Raw genomic sequence first — 19,082 nt, 5'->3', positions numbered from 1 at the left:
GAGCGTGTGTGTGTGTGTGTGTGTTTGTGTGTTTGTGTGTATGTGTGTGTGTGCTCGCGCGTGTGTGTGTATACTCATGGATTAACTCTATGCTTTCTAATATATATTTATTCCTTTCTCTATCCCTCTCTTTTTCTACGTCTTAAATCACGCAAGCACATACACATTCATTCACACGAACATCACCCATTCGCAGGCAACATGTTCACCCGGATGATGCCCGTGCTGATAACCCCAGTGGAGACGAGCGTGGAGGTGTGGGCTTCCCTGCAGGATCTCTCGGCCAAACCGGGTGACTCGGCTTCAGCGAAATTCATTGTCACGAACTACGGTCTCGAGTCCTTTTTCAACATCTATGGCACGGATGACATGGGTTTCCTCGTGAATGTTGAGCCTACGAGGTAAGGGAGAATGTTGAGCCTACGAGGTAAGGGAGAATGTTGAGCCTACGAGGTAAGGGAGAATGTTGAGCCTACGAGGTAAGGGAGGGGAAGGGAGGAGGGTGAAAGGGGGGGGGGTTGAGGGGCGGGTAGTTGAAGGGGAGGGAGAGGAAGGGAGGAGGGAGGGAGGGTGAAAGGGGATGGGGGTGAGGGGCGGGTAGAGGAAGGGAAGGGAGGGAGGAAGGTAGGGAGGGGGAGGGAGGGAGAAGGAGGGCGAGTGTGTGTGAGAAAGAGAAAGAGCGAGAAAAATAGTACTAATCATGATAACGATGATAATGAGCATAATAATAATGATAACAACGATAATATTTACAACAATGATAATACCTGCAACGAAATTACAACGATGATAATAGCAATAATCATAAGTACGAGACAACCTACACTACCACGACTTAACCTCCCCCCCCCCCCCGCCCTTCCTCCTTCCCTCCTCCTTCCCTCCTCCTCCTCCTCTAGGATATATCTCAAGAACAACCAGTCGCTGCCAGTCATAGCTACCTTCCAAGTGCCACTCGATGCCACCCATGGCACTGTGAGCACCGTGATTGTCACAGCCCAGAGCGAGAAGCAAACCCAGTCCGTGAACAGTGCCATTGCGCATTTCGTTGTTCTTCCGCAGGTGAGTGGAGGCTTCTCGTTTGTTGTGATCCATTTTTTTTTTTTTTTTTTAGAGATGAGGCTTCTCTTTTGTTGTGATCCGTTTTTTTTTTTTAGAAATGAGGCTTCTCTTTTGTTGTGATCCGTTTTTTAGAGATGAGGCTCCTCTTTTGTTGTGATCCGTTTTTTTTTTTTTTTTTTTTTTTAGAGATGAGGCTTCTCTTTTGTTGTGATCCGTTTTTTTTTTTTTAGAAATGAGGCTTCTCTTTTGTTGTGATCCGTTTTTTAGAGATGAGGCTCCTCTTTTGTTGTGATCCGTTTTTTTTTTTTTTTTTTTTTTTTTAGAGATGAGGCTTCTCTTTTGTTGTGATCCGTTTTTTTTTTTAGAGGTGAGGCTTCTCTTTTGTTGTGATCCGTTTTTTTTTTTAGAGGTGAGGCTTCTCTTTTGTTGGGAGCCATTTTTTTTAGAGGTGAGGCTTGTCTTTTGTTGTGATCCGTTTTTTTTTTTTTTTTTTTTTTTAGAGATGAGGCTTCTCTTTTGTTGTGATCCGTTTTTTAGAGGTGAGGCTTCTCTTTTGTTGTGATCAATTCTTTTTTTTTTAGAGATGAGGCTTCTCTTTTGTTGTGATCCGTTATTTAGAGGTGAGGCTTCTCTTTTGTTGTGATCCGTTTTTTAGAGGTGAGGCTTCTCTTTTGTTGTGATCAATTCTTTTTTTTTTAGAGATGAGGCTTCTCTTTTGTTGTGATCCATTTTTTAGAGATGAGGCTTCTCTTTTGTTGTGATCCGTTTTTTAGCCTCTTTTGTTGTCATCCATTTTTTAGAGTTGATGCCTTTTTGTTATGATCCGTTTTTTTAAATAAGGCTTCTCTTTTGTTATGATCCGTTTTTAAAGATTTTGTTCGTTCATTTATTCGATTTTAAAAGCATCTTGAATATCGATTCTTAAAAATCATTTCTATCTAAATTATGTTTGGTTTGATCCTTTTTAACACCATTTCTGGGAAAATTATTCTTTTTTTGTATTATCATATTCAATTTGATTATTTTGAATATCTTTGCCAAAAGAATTACGATAGTTTTTATTATTAAATTCGATTTAATGAATTTGAATATTATTTCTTAGAATATTGTTATTTTTAAAAATATATATTAAATTGGATTTTATTTTAAATATCACTTCAATCAAATCACGATATTTTCTATTATCATTCAATTTCTCAGGGCATGAATATTTTTTATCATTTGAATATCCAACCATAAAAATCATGATTTTCTTTATCATTATAATAAATTTAATTATTTATTTTGAATATTCACGAAGACAGTCGCCTAATAGATATTTTATATGATAAATTAAGCCCTTATTGATGGATTGACCAATGAAGTATTATATGTTTTCTCATAAATTGTTCAGTTATTAATTAATTACTGGATTTATCTCGATGGTCAGACATATATTGTTTTAAATACCTTTATTCTTTCAATGATTTGGCATTGCCTGTTAATCAAACCACACATTTTCCCTCAGAATTTATAATTTCATCTTAAAATATTCACATAAACACTTTGCATGCAATGTGGATAATATACTTTATTTGTTGATATTTGCTTGTTTCATGTATATGTGAGATACACAGAGTATTATTGAAAATTAGGTAAACAATCTAAGAAATGAAAAAAAAAAATCTTTTTATTCAAAATGTACAGCGATTTTTTTGTGCTCACGGACCCCCGAAACCCATCCACGGACCCCAGGTTAAGAGTCACATCCCATCGCACGTGATATACTGTCATCTTAATTGCTATTCAATTGACATCGTTCGTGTTGCAGGAATCCGACTTCGAGCCTCCGACGTGCAGTTTGGTCAACGATCCAATCTGCACTGGCTTCAACTTCAACGGGATTTGCGACACCTTGCAGTGGAGTGTTCGTGCCACGCTCAGAGACACAGGATCAGGTGCGCGGAAGTTTGAAGTAAAAGAAGTTATTACAAAGTCTAGTGATCAGGATCTCCATTATTAAGTAAAGGGCATTCTGCTGCCGCAAAAAAAAAAAAAAAAAAAAAAAAAAAAAAATGCTGTTTTTTTTTTTTTTTTTTTTTTTTTTTTTTTTTTTGTTCCGATGGCTTTGTTTGTAATGGGAAAACGTGGATCTTTATGAATAGATTGATATTCCTTTTTTATTACGTGAAAGACCATCACTTGAGTTTCACATTTCCCAAAGTACGTTTGTACAAATCATTATTTATTGCTATATTATCATTACACTGTGTCATTATGTCGTCATTCCACATCATTCCATATCAATACTATTATATCAATATATCGCATTTTTACGTTATATCAGTATCTAGTCATTTAATCCATTATATTAATTTAGGGAAAAGCACTGTATCGGGTTGTGAGTTAAACATAACGACTAACTTGACGCCCACTAACACTCCTCAGGGTTGTACCGCGTGGACGCCGTCCCTGAGGGCACCACCTTCGGCGTGTCTGACTTCCTTCCGGGGACAACAGCTGACGTGGAGACCTATTACACGGCCACCTGTTGCACCACGCAGGTCGACATCATCGGCGTGGACGGCGTGGGGAACGTGGGGAAGTGCCACATCGACATGGGAGTAGTTGGTGGTAAGACTGGGACCCTGTGTTGCACTTGATATTTCCACAAACCGCTAGACTGGACTTTTAAAAATCGCTTAACTAGACAAAACCGTTAGACGACTTTTAAAAATCGCTAGACTGGACATTCAAAAATCGCTTAACTAGACAAAACCGTTAGGCTGGACTTTTAAAATCGCTAGACTTGACTTACAAAACCGCTAGACTGGACTTTTAAAAATCGCTAGACTTGACTTAAAAATCACTAGACTGGACTTTTAAAAATCGCTAGACTGGACTTAAAAATCACTAGACTGGACTTTTAAAAATCACTAGACTGGACTTTAAGAAATCGCTTGACTGGACTTTTAAAAATCGCTAGACTTGACTTAAAAATCACTAGATAAAAATCGCTAGACTAGACTTACAAAACCGCTAGACTGGACTTTTAAAAATCGCTAGAATAGACAAAACCGCTAGACTGGACTTTTAAAAATCGCTAGAATAGACAAAACCGCTAGACGACATTTAAAAATCGCTAGACTAGACTTCCAAAACCGCTAGACTGAACTTTTAAAAATCGCTAGACTAGACTTACAAAATCGCTAGACTGGACTTTTAAAAATCGCTAGACTGGACTTTTAAAAATCGCTAGACTAAACTAACAAAACCGCTAGACATATGAGTAAAATATTTCCCCGCTAAAACGACAAAAAAAAAAAAAAAAATCATAGCTCAAAAACTCTAGATATAGCGGAAAATCGCTAAAATGACAACACTGAAAGGGGGAAGGTCTGAATGATTGGCGTGTTGTCAAGGTACTTCTAAGCGTTACATGTGGCAGTGCTGAAGTACCTTGGGTATGTATGATGTTCTCTTCAAATGGTATTGAGCCTGTCCTTTAATATGTGATCTTATGATATAAATTGGTAGATATAGATGCTTATTTTATTCACGAGTGTCCAATAATGTCATTTGCAGTTAGTGAGAATAGTGCTTTTCAAGATAGTATTTGACTAGGGTGCTTTATTTCCATCATTATCATTAGTGGTTTGTTTTCAACACCTTATACATCCACGAAAGTAATCAATTTAAGCATCTCCTTCTGGCTTTAGGACAAGCCAACCCAGCGAAACCTAAGTTATTAAGAATCATTATGAATATTCACATCACGTTTTAAAGTGCGTCCCTAGCAAATATCTTTATCTTACTGGTATCCTCAATCGGCCGGTTTGTTAAAATTGTGTGAGGCCCGACCCAATGAATTTTCTTAAATACAGACATCCATATAAGCAGAAATAAATGAATATCTGTCTTTATATATCTGATAGCTATACCTTTAACTATCATTTTGCCCGGTTGATATGCATGTGTAGACTGATAAATATGCATTTATTTCTTTATTTATGCATGACACGTATACGAATATTCTTTGGGTCGGGCCTCGCGCAATTCTAACAAACCGGCCGTATGTCTCCCAGGTCTTATCTACGACTTCGAGGTGGACCAAGTCGGTGAGACGTGGCTGGTCCTCCACTGGAACATCACGCCCTCTGACTATGCCATCGATTACTACGACCTCAGCATCAATGGGGTTCCCTCTCAGCACATCACTTGCCACGACGTTAGTGTCTGATGTCGATGTGTTGCTTCGTGTGACAGTATGTTGCGTATGTTGCTCTATTCACAGGCGGTATGTCAGGACGCGATGAGGTATGCGAGTTAAGGGAATTACGTTTCATGACAGATATGTGATTGGTATCGTGATGTGATCGACAATAGCTTATATAATGTTGTTTTAGATGGTAACAGTTCATCAAGACATTCTAAAGTCTACATTTATAACGGAGCCTAGACATCATATCACTTTTTTAAATAATTCTAGCATAATTTCCAAGTGTTATGCAACGCTATTACTCACTCGCACACACACTTCCCCTGGAAACCTCAGAACATACTAAATATTTTCACCTAAGTCGACAACTTATACATACCCTCCCTTTGCATGGACACGCCCTCCACCACAGTATCCAACACTCAAACATTGTTATCCTTGATAGTGTTCCTTTTACACATAATATCTCCCGACTCTCTATACTTTACAGGGCCCCTAATATATCATCTCATACAGTGTCTCATAAACTCACGAACATAACAGCACCTTTCCTCGAACCCAAATCACAACGGGATTTTACACATGAGATCCCCCGACTCTCTATACTTTACAGGGCCCCTAATATATCATCTCATACTCTCTATACTTAACAGGGCCCCTAATATATCATCTCATACTCTCTATACTTAACAGGGCCCCTAATATATCAGCTCATGCAGTGTCTCATAAACTCACGAACATAACAGCACCTTTCCTCGAACCCAAAACACAACAGGATTTTACAATGTCGCGAACACAGAATGCCCCTCAGCCTGTCACACGCGAACTATAAAATGTCACTCCACATCGTCGTCTGCAAACACTTATCATGAAATCTATCCTCATACCCTCTCCCCTTCTCCCCTTACCCTCTCCCCTTCTCCCCTTCCCTCCTCCCCTCCCCCAACCTCCCTTGTTCTCTCCCCAACCCCCTTACTCCCTCCGAACTCCCCTTCCTCTCACCACCCTCTCTTCTACCCTTACCTCTTCCCCTCCTCCCTTCAGTCCCTCCCCACTCCCCACCTCATCCCACCTTCCCCCCTACCCCCTTTTCTCCCCTCCCCTCCCCACCCTCCCTTACTCCCCTCTCTTCTACTCTTACCCCTCCCCACCCTTCCTTACTCCCCTCCCTTCTACCCTCCCCACCCCCCCACCCCCTTTCCTGCCCCCTCCTTCCCCCCTCTCCTCCCCCACCCACCCCCCAGCCTCAACTGTCCTGCCCTGCAACCTCCTTCCCACTCCCCCCCACCCCCTTTCCCCTCCCTTCCCCCCCTCCTTCCCCACCCTCCCACCCACCCACCCCCAGCCTCAAGCGTCCTGCCCTGCAACCTCCTTCCCACTCCCCCCCCCCACCCTCCCCCACCCCCCCACCCCCAGCCTCAAGCGTCCTGCCCTGCAACCTCCTTCCCTTTCCACCCCCCTCCCTCCCCCCTCCCTCCCCCACCCACCCCCTAGCCTCAACTGTCCTGCCCTGCAACCTCCTTCCCACTCCCCCCACCCTCCTCCCCACTCCCCCCCCACCCCCTTTCCTCTCCCCCTTTCCTCCCCTCCCCCCTCCTTCCTCCACCCCCACCCCACCCACCCCAGCCTCAAGCGTCCTGCCCTGCAAACCTCGCAATCTCCCAGCAATTGCATTCCCCGCCCGCAGTTGTATTGCCGGGCGCTCGTGACGTACGTGGACCCGTGTTCGTTCCAGGCGTTCAACTTGACCCCTGTGTTCGATTACCACGGGACGGACATGGCTGGCTTCCCGGCCTACACCGACGCCGTTACTCTCGATAAAGGTGGGTTCGGAATGTCTTTTTGGTTTTGGTTTGTTTGTTTGTGGGTTTGTGTTTGTTTTGGTTGTTTGTTGATTTTTTTTTTTTTTTTTTTTTCTTTTTTTTTTTTTGGTGTATGTGTGCACGTGTGTATTTATCTTTTTTTTTTTTGGTTTCATTCGCGCATCGTTGTTACATATTAAGGTTTCCTAGATGGAAAAAATCATATTTTTTTCTATTGTCTCACTGATGCCGTTTAACTCGCAACAAAACTAAGATTTATGAATTAACACTAAGAATTATGACTCTGTTACTCAGTTATATTTTTTCCTCTAAATTAATTCATATTTTTTCCTCCATTGAATGTTGTTCACCTTCTCTCCCGATAAAGATCAGTTCAATGGTATTATGTTGTTTGTTCATCTTTTTGACTGAATCGTGGGATATGAATTATCTCCATGAAATACTGTAAAAAGAAAACAATATTCACACAATATTTACATATTTATTAACGTTCATGACACATTGTTCTATCTACCTTTTATTGATTTATTTAGACCTTAACTAAACTCAAATTTTCATTAAAAAAAATTTATAGAAAAGTCCTGGCAAAAAACAAGGCTCATGGAAAAAACTATATATATATATATATATATATATATATATATATATATATATATATATATATATATATATATATATATATAGGCTTTAAATAAACTCGGATCCCACGAGAATGTTTATAGATAGGCCTTAAGAGAATGTTTATAGATAGGCCTTAAGAGAATGTTTATAGATAGGCCTTAAGAGAATGTTTATAGATAGGCCTTAAGAGAATGTTTATAGATAGGCCTTAAGAGAATGTTTATAGATAGGCCTCAAGAGAATGTTTATAGATAGGCCTCAAGAGAATGTTTATAGATAGGCCTCAAGAGAATGTTTATAGATAGGCCTTAAGAGAATGTTTATAGATAGGCCTTAAGAGAATGTTTATAGATAGGCCTTAAGAGAATGTTTATAGATAGGCCTTAAGAGAATGTTTATAGATAGGCCTTAAGAGAATGTTTATAGATAGGCCTTAAGGGAATGTTTATAGATAGGCCTTCAGAGAATGTTTATAGATAGGCCTCAAGAGAATGTTTATAGATAGGCCTTAAGAGAATGTTTATAGATAGATAGGCCTTAAGAGAATGTTTATAGATAGGCCTTAAGAGAATGTTTATAGATAGGCCTTAAGAGAATGTTTATAGATAGGCCTTAAGAGAATGTTTATAGATAGGCCTTAAGAGAATGTTTATAGATAGGCCTTAAGAGAATGTTTATAGATAGGCCTTAAGAGAATGTTTATAGATAGGCCTTAAGAGAATGTTTATAGATAGGCCTCAAGAGAATGTTTATAGATAGGCCTCAAGAGAATGTTTATAGATAGGCCTTAAGAGAATGTTTATAGATAGGCCTTAAGAGAATGTTTATAGATAGGCCTCAAGAGAATGTTTATAGATAGGCCTTAAGAGAATGTTTAAAGATAGGCCTCAAGAGAATGTTTATAGATAGGCCTCAAGAGAATGTTTATAGATAGGCCTTAAGAGAATGTTTATAGATAGGCCTTAAGAGAATGTTTATAGATAGGCCTCAAGAGAATGTTTATAGATAGGCCTTCAGAGAATGTTTATAGATAGGCCTCAAGAGAATGTTTATAGATAGGCCTTAAGAGAATGTTTATAGATAGGCCTTAAGAGAATGTTTATAGATAGGCCTTAAGGGAATGTTTATAGATAGGCCTTCAGAGAATGTTTATAGATAGGCCTCAAGAGAATGTTTATAGATAGGCCTTAAGAGAATGTTTATAGATAGATAGGCCTTAAGAGAATGTTTATAGATAGGCCTTAAGAGAATGTTTATAGATAGGCCTTAAGAGAATGTTTATAGATAGGCCTTAAGAGAATGTTTATAGATAGGCCTTAAGAGAATGTTTATAGATAGGCCTTAAGAGAATGTTTATAGATAGGCCTTAAGAGAATGTTTATAGATAGGCCTTAAGAGAATGTTTATAGATAGGCCTTCAGAGAATGTTTATAGATAGGCCTTAAGAGAATGTTTATAGATAGGCCTTAAGAGAATGTTTATAGATAGGCCTTAAGAGAATGTTTATAGATAGGCCTTAAGAGAATGTTTATAGATAGGCCTCAAGAGAATGTTTATAGATAGGCCTTAAGAGAATGTTTATAGATAGGCCCTAAGAGAATGTTTATAGATAGGCCTTAAGAGAATGTTTATAGATAGGCCTTAAGAGAATGTTTATAGATAGGCCTCAAGAGAATGTTTATAGATAGGCCTTAAGAGAATGTTTATAGATAGGCCTTAAGAGAATGTTTATAGATAGGCCTTAAGAGAATGTTTATAGATAGGCCTTAAGAGAATGTTTATAGATAGGCCTCAAGAGAATGTTTATAGATAGGCCTTAAGAGAATGTTTATAGATAGGCCTTAAGAGAATGTTTATAGATAGGCCTTATAAACATTCTCTTAAGATAGTCTTTAACGAAACACAAAATATCTAAAAATAGGCTTCAGATCATTACAAAACTCACCAAAATATCTATGAATAGGCCTCAGATAAACGCAAATCTCAAAAAAAACATCTGGAAATACGCCTCAGATAAGCACAGATTTCACCAAAATATCTATGAATAAGGAACAGATTAGCACGAATCCCAAGAAATAAAAAAATAGGAATCAACTAAACCCAAATCCCACAAAAAGGGAAAAAATGAGAAAAGAGGCCTAAACTAAACCCAAAACCCTAAAAAATAACAAAAAATAGGACTCAGCTAAACCTAAATCCCTCGAAAATGACGAAAGAATAGGCCTAAACTAAACCCAAAACCCTAAAAAATAACAAAAAATAGGACTCAGCTAAACCTAAATCCCTCGAAAATGACGAAAGAATAGGCCTAAACTAAACCCAAAACCCTAAAAAATAATAAAAAATAGGCCTAAAACTAAACCCAAAACCCTCCTAAATAACAAAAATAGGCCTAAACTAAACCCAAAACCCTAAAAAATAACAAAAAATAAGACTCAGCTAAACCAAAACCCCATAAGAAAATAAATCGCCCTCAACTAAATCCAAATCCCACAAAGAATTTAAAAAAATAATAATAATAAGCCTCAGCTAAACTAAAATAACACGAAAAAATAGGCCTCAACTAAACCCAAACCCCACGAAAAAATAATAAAAACAAAACAGAAAATAGCCCTCAGCTAAACCCAAATCCCACGAAAAAAATAGGCCTCGACTAAACTAAAATACCACGAAAAAAATAGCCCTCGACTAAACCCAAACCCCACGAAAAAATAGCCCTCAACACTAAAATACCACGAAAATAATAATAATAATAATAATAATAAAAATAGCCCTCGACTAAACCCAAACCCCACGAAAAAATAGCCCTCAACACTAAAATACCACGAAAATAATAATAATAATAATAATAATAAAAATAGCCCTCGACTAAACCCAAACCCCACGAAAAAATAGCCCTCAACACTAAAATACCACGAAAATAATAATAATAATAATAATAATAAAAATAGCCCTCGACTAAACCCAAACCCCACGAAAAAATAGCCCTCAACACTAAAATACCACGAAAATAATAATAATAATAATAATAATAAAAATAGCCCTCAACTAAACCCAAATCCCCCCCCCCAAAAAAAAATAGCCCTCGACTAACCCCAAACCCCACGAAAAAAAAAATAGCCCTCAACACTAAAATACCACGAAAAAAAAAAAAAATAGCCCTCAACTAAACCCAAACCCCACGAAACAAAAACCCATCTCAAAACAAAACCTCAGCCCCAACCCGGCCCTCACCCCAACCCAGCCAAACCTCACCCCAACCCCCTCTCCCCAACAGAACCCGGGATACCTTACAACGGGACAGAAATTGACGCCACGGAAACCAGCATCACCATCTCGTGGCATCCGCACCCTGACCACGTCCTCTGCAGCTTCGAGTACGAGGTGAGGAGGGAGGAAGGAGGAACCACTTGACGAAGAGGGAGAGGGGATAGGGAAGATAGAAGAGGGAGAGGGGATAGGGAGGAAGATAGAAGAGGGAGAAGGGATAGGGAGGATAAGAGGGAGAGAGGATAAAAAGGAAGATTGAAGAGGGTAGGGAGGATAAAAAGGAAGATTGACGAGGATAGGGAAGATTGAAGAGGATAGGGAGGATAAGAGGATGATAGAAGAGGGTAGGGAGGATAAAGAGGAAGATAGAAGAGGATAGGGAGGATAAGAGGATGATGGAAGAGGGTAGGGAGGATAAGAGAAAGATGGAAGAGGGTAGGGAGGATAAATAGAAGATAGAAGAGGAAAGGGAGGATAAAAGGAAGATTGAAGAGGATAGGGAGGATAAGAGGATGATAGAAGAGGGTAGGGAGGAAAAGAGGAAGATGCAAGAGGATAGGGAGGATAAGAGGATGATAGAAGAGGATAGGGAGGATAAAGAGAAAGATAAAAGAGGATAGGGAGGATGAGAGAAAGATAGAAGATTGAAGAGGAGAGGGAGGATACAAAGGAAGATTGAAGAAGATAGGGAGGATAAGAAAGATAGAATAGGGAGAGAGGATAAAGAGGATAGGGAGGATAAAAAGAAGATGCAAGAGGATAGGGAGGATAAGAGGATGATAGAAGAGGGTAGGGAGGATAAAGAGGAAGATAGAAGAGGATAGGGAGGATAAGAGGATGATGGAAGAGGGTAGGGAGGATAAAAAGGAAGATTGAAGAGGAGAGGGAGGATAAAAAGGAAGATGGAAGAGGATAGGGAGGATAAAAAGGAAGATTGAAGAGGATAGGGAGGATGAGAGAAAGATAGAAGAGGGAAAGAGGATAGGGAGGATAAAAAGGAAGATGGAAGAGGGTAGGGAGGATAAGAGGAAGATAAAAGAGGGAGAGAGGATAAAAAGGAAGATTGAAGAGGGTAGGGAGGATAAGAGGATGATAGAAGAGGATAGGGAGGATAAAAGAAAGATACAAGAAGATAGGGAAGAGTTAAGGGAATGGGGGGGGGGTCGATGGAATAAAGAAAAGGAAAAAGCGAAAAAAATATATAGATAGGAAAAAAGGGCGAAGAAGGAGAGAGGATAAAAGGAAGATTGAAGAGGATAGGGAGGATAAAAAGAAGATGCAAGAGGATAGGGAGGATAAGAGAAGATACAAGAGGGAGAGAGGATAAAAAGGAAGATTGAAGAGGATAGGGAGGATGAGAGAAAGATAGAAGAGGGAAAGAGGATAGGGAGGATAAAAAGGAAGATTGAAGAGGATAGGGAGGATAAGAGGATGATAGAAGAGGATAGGGAGGATAAGAGGATGATAGAAGAGGATAGGGAGGATAAAAAGGAAGATTGAAGAGGATAGGGAGGATAAGAGAAAGATACATGAAGATAGGGAAGAGTTAAGGGAATGGGGGGGGGGGTCGATGGAATAAAGAAAAGGGAAAAGCGAAAAAAAATATATAGATAGGAAAAAAGGGCGAAGAAGGAGAGAGGATAAAAGGAAGATTGAAGAGGATAGGGAGGATAAACAGAAGATGGAAGAGGATAGGGAGGATAAGAGGAGGATAGGGAGGATAAAGAGGAAGATTAAAGTGGATAGGGAGGATAAAAAGGAAGATTGAAGAGGATAGGGAGGATAAAGAGGAAGATTGAAGAGGATAGGGAGGATAAGAGGAAGATAGAAGAGGGAGAGAGGATAGGGAGGATAAAAAGAAGATGCAAGAGGATTGGGAGGATAAGAGAAGATACAAGAGGGAGAGAGGATAAAAAGGAAGATTGAAGAGGATAGGGAGGATAAGAGGAAGATAGAAGAGGATAGGGAGGATAAAAAGAAGAAGAGGATAGGGAGCATAAGAGGAGGATAGAAGAGGATAGGGAGGATAAAAAGAAGATGGAAGAGGATAGAGAGCATAAGAGGAGGATAGGGAGGATAAAAAGAAGATGGAAGAGGATAGAGAGCATAAGAGGAGGATAGGGAGGATAAAAAGAAGATGGAAGAGGATAGGGAGGATAAAAGAGGCAGATAGAAGAGGATAGAGAGCATAAGAGGAGGATAGGGAGGATAAAAAGAAGATGGAAGAGGATAGAGAGCATAAGAGGAGGATAGGGAGGATAAAAAGAAGATGCAAGAGGATAGAGAGCATAAGAGGAGGATAGGGAGGATAAAAAGAAGATGGAAGAGGATAGGGAGGATAAAAGAAGATAGAAGAGGATAGAGAGCATAAGAGGAGGATAGGGAGGATAAAAAGAAGATGGAAGAGGATAGGGAGGATAAAAGAAGATAGAAGAGGATAGGGAGGATAAAAGAAGATAGAATAGGATAGGGAGGATAAAAACACGACACACTCTTGTCAGTACATATAGATCACACTTTTTTTCTATCCACACGCAACACACACTCCCCAGTGCAATCAGAATACACTCTTCATTGGATACACAACACTCTTAACACACATACACCTCGCTTTCCTCAATACACACGCTACACATTTTTTTCTCAGTACGTACACAATACAGTGCCCGCAATACAAACATAACACAGTCTTCGGTAGATTTACAACTCACATTTTCCTTAATAAATAAGCCATTTCCAGCAGTACATACCCAATATCAAACTTTTAATTTCAAATTTTCAACTTTAATTCGATTTCAGTCTCAAGTTTATGTTCAAGGTCAACTCCAACTCCAACTTCAACTTCAGTTTCAAACTCAGTTTCAATCTTAATATCATTTTAGACTTTAACTCCAATTCCAAACACCAATTTAAAAAAGATTCTAGTACAAAAACACACCAATTCCAAAAATTCCAATACAAAAAAACTCCAATTCCAAAAATCACCATACCAAACACTCCAATTCCAAAAATCACCATACCAAACACTCCAATTCCAAAAATCACCATACCAAACACTCCAATTCCAAAAATCACCATACCAAACACTCCAATTCCAAAAATCACCATACCAAACACTCCAATTCCAAAAATCACCATACCAAAAACTCCAATTCCAAATATTTCCAATTCCAAACACTCCAATACCAAAAATCACCATACCAAACACTCCAATTCCAAAAAACTCCAATACCAAAAAACCCCAATACCAAACACTCCAATACCAAAAAAAATCACCATACCAAAAACCCCCAATACCAATAAACTCCAATACCAAAAAACTCCAATACCAAAAACTCCAACACCAAAAAACTCCAATTCCAAAAACTCCAATACCAAAAAAAACACCAATTCCAAAAAACTCCAATACCAAACACTCCAACACCAAAAAACTCCAATTCCAAACACTCCAACACCAAAAAAACTCCAATACCAAACACTCCAATACCCCCCCCCCAAAAAAAAAATCCAACACCAAAAAACTCCAATACCAAAAAACTCCAACACCAAAAAACCCCAATTCCAAAAAACTCCAAAACCTCCACCCTCCCAGGTGTGCTACTTCGAAGTGGGGACCGACCCGAGCTCCGGCCTCTGCGAGCGAACAGCTGACACCTTCTACACGATGCAGGGCCTCGGGGAGTGCGAGGCCTATATTGCGGACGTGGCAGCCCTCTCGCCGTCGGGAATGCAGAGTGCCAAGCTCGAGTTCTATGGTGTCACTCTCTGCGACGGTCTGCCCAGGGGGAGAGGAGGTGGGTGTGGTGGTGTGGTGGTGTGGTGGTATATGTGGTGTACGTTTGTTAAAATTGCGGGAGGAGGTGGGTGTGGTGGTGTGGCGGTGTGGTGGTATATGTGGTGTACAGCCCGTTTGTCAAAATTGCAGGAGGCTCTACCCTATAAATTTTCATATATACTTGGATATTCACAGAAATGAAGGTATTTCTATCCAATGAGCTGGTAGATATGTATTTATCTATCTATTCTATCCGGTAGATGTGTATTTATCTATCTATTCTATCCGGTAGATGTGTATTTATCTATCTATTCTATCCGGTAGATGTGTATTTATCTATCTATTCTATCCGGTAGATGTGTATTTATCTATCTATTCTATCCGGTAGATATGTATTTATCTATCTATTCTATCCGGTAGATATGTATTTATCTATCTATTCTATCCGGTAGATATGTATTTATCTATCTATTCTATCCGGTAGATGTGTATTTATCTATCTATTCTATCCGATAGATATGTATTTATCTATCTATTCTATCGGATAGATATGTATTTATCTATCTATTCTATCCGATAGATATGTATTTATCTATCTATTCTATCCGTTAGATATGTATTTACCTATCTATTCTATCGGATAGATATGTATTTATCTATCTATTCTATCCGGTAGATATGTATTTATCTATCGATTCTATCCGATAGATATGTATTTATCTATCTATTCTATCCGATAGATGTGTATTTATCTATCTATTCTATCCGATAGATATGTATTTATCTATCTATTCTATCCGGTAGATGTGTATTTATCTATCTATTCTATCCGGTAGATGTGTATTTATCTATCTATTCTGTCCGATAGATATGTATTTATCTATCTATTCTATCCGATAGATGTGTATTTATCTATCTATTCTATCCGGTAGATGTGTATTTATCTATCTATTCTATCCGATAGATGTGTATTTATCTATCTATTCTATCCGGTAGATGTGTATTTATCTATCTATTCTATCCGGTAGATGTGTATTTATCTATCTATTCTATCCGATAGATGTGTATTTATCTATCTATTCTATCCGATAGATGTGTATTTATCTATCTATTCTATCCGATAGATATGTATTTATCTATCTATTCTATCCGGTAGATGTGTATTTATCTATCTATTCTATCCGATAGATGTGTATTTATCTATCTATTCTATCCGATAGATGTGTATTTATCTATCTATTCTATCCGATAGATGTGTATTTATCTATCTATTCTATCCGGTAGATGTGTATTTATCTATCTATTCTATCCGATAGATGTGTATTTATCTATCTATTCTATCCGATAGATGTGTATTTATCTATCTATTCTATCCGATAGATGTGTATTTATCTATCTATTCTATCCGATAGATGTGTATTTATCTATCTATTCTATCCGATAGATGTGTATTTATCTATCTATTCTATCCGATAGATATGTATTTATCTATCTATTCTATCCGGTAGATGTGTATTTATCTATCTATTCTATCCGATAGATGTGTATTTATCTATCTATTCTATCCGATAGATGTGTATTTATCTATCTATTCTATCCGATAGATGTGTATTTATCTATCTATTCTATCCGGTAGATGTGTATTTATCTATCTATTCTATCCGGTAGATGTGTATTTATCTATCTATTCTATCCGGTAGATGTGTATTTATCTATCTATTCTATCCGATAGATGTGTATTTATCTATCTATTCTATCCGGTAGATGTGTATTTATCTATCTATTCTATCCGGTAGATGTGTATTTATCTATCTATTCTATCCGATAGATATGTATTTATCTATCTATTCTATCCGATAGATGTGTATTTATCTATCTATTCTATCCGGTAGATGTGTATTTATCTATCTATTCTATCCGGTAGATGTGTATTTATCTATCTATTCTATCCGATAGATGTGTATTTATCTATCTATTCTATCCGGTAGATATGTATTTATCTATCTATTCTATCCGATAGATATGTATTTATCTATCTATTCTATCCGGTAGATATGTATTTATCTATCTATTCTATCCGGTAGATATGTATTTATCTATCTATTCTATCCGGTAGATATGTATTTATCTATCTATTCTATCCGGTAGATATGTATTTATCTATCTATTCTATCCGGTAGATATGTATTTATCTATCTATTCTATCCGGTAGATATGTATTTATCTATCTATTCTATCCGATAGATGTGTATTTACCTATCTATTCTATCCGATAGATGTGTATTTACCTATCTATTCTATCCGATAGATATGTATTTATCTATCTATTCTATCCGGTAGATATGTATTTATCTATCTATTCTATCCGATAGATATGTATTTATCTATCTATTCTATCCGGTAGATATGTATTTATCTATCTATTCTATCCGGTAGATACGCATGAATAGATTGATAGATGGGTATTTAATCCAGTAAATATGTATGTCCGTATAATGAATATTCATTAGGTTCTACGCACAAGAATAAGGCATAAGAACGATATACATGCATCATCTTCTTATTCATTTCTCAGTTGATCCATCCCTTTAATTATTCATTATCTCTCTTTCTCTCTTTCTCAACAGCGGATTCGTCTCTGAACTTCGTCCCTCAGACCACGAGTGTGGCCCTAACATGGCCCCAGACTGATGCCACGAGTTACCAGGTAATGTATTTTTTTTTTTTTATTTACAGCATCTGATTTTCATGCCATTTTCACTTTTAGCGATAAAAGCAAAAAAAAAAAAAAAAAAAAAAAAAAAAAAAAAAAAAAAAAAAAAGGGAAAAAATCGCATCTTTGTATTTCATTATCTTTCTCTCCGTCCACCTAACTTTTCTGTTTATTTATCTCTGTTTGTCCTCACTTTCCTTCCTCTCTTCCTTCGTTTCCATCTTTTCATCTGTCTCCCACCTTCCTTCCTTCGGCGCATCTCTATATTTTCTCTTATCTCTTTCCCTTCCTTTTTTCCTCTCCATTCCCTCCTCCGCTTCTCTCTTCTTCTTCCTTTCCATTCTCTTTCTCTTCATCTCTTTTCTCCCTTTCCATCTCCCTTTTCCTCTTTCCTTCTTTCTCTCTCACCATCCTCCTTTCTTATCCATTTCTTTCTCTTTCCATCTCCTCGTTATTTCCTTTTCCTTTATCTTTCTCTCTCTCTGTCTTTCCCCCCTCTCCCTCCCTCTCCCCCCCTCCTCCCTTTCCGTTCTTCTTCCCTGTCTATATCCCTATTCCTCTCTCTCTCTCTCTCTCTCTCTCTCTCTCTCTCTCTCTCTCTCTCTCTCTCTCTCTCTCTCTCTCTCTCTCTCTCTCTCTCTCTCTCTCTCTCTCTCTTTCTCTCTTTCCCCCCTCTCTCTGTCTCTCTCTCTCTCTCTCTCTCTCTCTCTCTCTCTCTCTTCCTTGCTGTCTTTCTCCCTCATCATCATTATCCTCCCTTCCTTTCTTTCTTTCTCCTTCTTTCTTCCTTCTTCCCTCCCTCTCCCCCTTCCCTCCTCTCTCCCTCTCTCCTCCCTCCCCTCCCTCTCTCCCTCCCTCCCTACCTACCTCCCTTCCCCCCCTCCCTCCCTTCCCCCCTACCCCCCTTCCTCCCCCCTACCGTTCTCCATCTTAACCCCCCAAAAAACCTTTTCCCTTAATTACAGGTATGCTACTCCGAGGTAGGAAGGACCCAGGACCAGCGAGCGTGCGAGAGAACTACCGACCCATTTTACGAAATCCTTGGCCTCCATCCTTGCAAGGCGTACGCGACGGAGGTCACTGCCGCAGATCCTACGGGAGGCAGGATGCTCAGCGGGGAATCCTACGCTGTTACCCTATGCTCGGGGATGTCCTAATTTCATTAATTGATTAATTAATTAATTAATTAATTACCCTTTGCTCGGGGATGTCCTAATTTAATTAATTAATTATTTACCCTATGCTCGGGGATGTCCTAATTTCATTAATCAATTATTAATTAATTAATGGAACCTGTCATCTGAAATATAATTTTCATTTCCCTTGTTATATATATATATATATATATATATATATATATATATATATATATATATATATATAGTATAATGAGTCTATATTTATCTGTCATTGGGTATATAATGAGGATTGTGAGTGATTGTTCAGATAGGTAAGAATAAAGTGACTGTTGACAAAAGCGATGAGAGAGGCGTCAAGATCAACTGAAAATAGTTATGTGGCTTGTAATTGTTTAAAATATGTATTAGATGTGCTATGCAGGAGGTGGGAGCGATATCATGCCTTAATAAACATCTTAGAATTATCCGTGATTCAAATTTG

General features: G+C 38.4%; 1 protein-coding gene across 1 annotated transcript in view; it reads left to right on the top strand.

Moving 5' to 3' along the window:
* LOC113813092 (von Willebrand factor A domain-containing protein 7) overlaps nt 1–19,065 on the top strand; it is a gene marked incomplete in the record, with an annotated part of 22,393 nt that extends 3,328 nt beyond the window's left edge. Inside the window, 10 exon segments of the mRNA XM_070126944.1 lie at nt 197–401; nt 900–1,062; nt 2,873–2,999; nt 3,490–3,675; nt 5,127–5,269; nt 6,948–7,083; nt 10,982–11,088; nt 14,567–14,768; nt 17,377–17,456; nt 18,428–19,065. Of these exon segments, the coding sequence (XP_069983045.1) occupies nt 197–401; nt 900–1,062; nt 2,873–2,999; nt 3,490–3,675; nt 5,127–5,269; nt 6,948–7,083; nt 10,982–11,088; nt 14,567–14,768; nt 17,377–17,456; nt 18,428–18,619 (1,541 nt within the window).
* Nucleotides 19,066–19,082: the final 17 nt, after the last annotated feature.

This window comes from Penaeus vannamei, chromosome 11 (genome assembly GCF_042767895.1).
Source record: "Penaeus vannamei isolate JL-2024 chromosome 11, ASM4276789v1, whole genome shotgun sequence".
NCBI lineage: Eukaryota > Metazoa > Arthropoda > Malacostraca > Decapoda > Penaeidae > Penaeus > Penaeus vannamei.
This window is presented reverse-complemented; position numbering and strand designations above follow the sequence as displayed.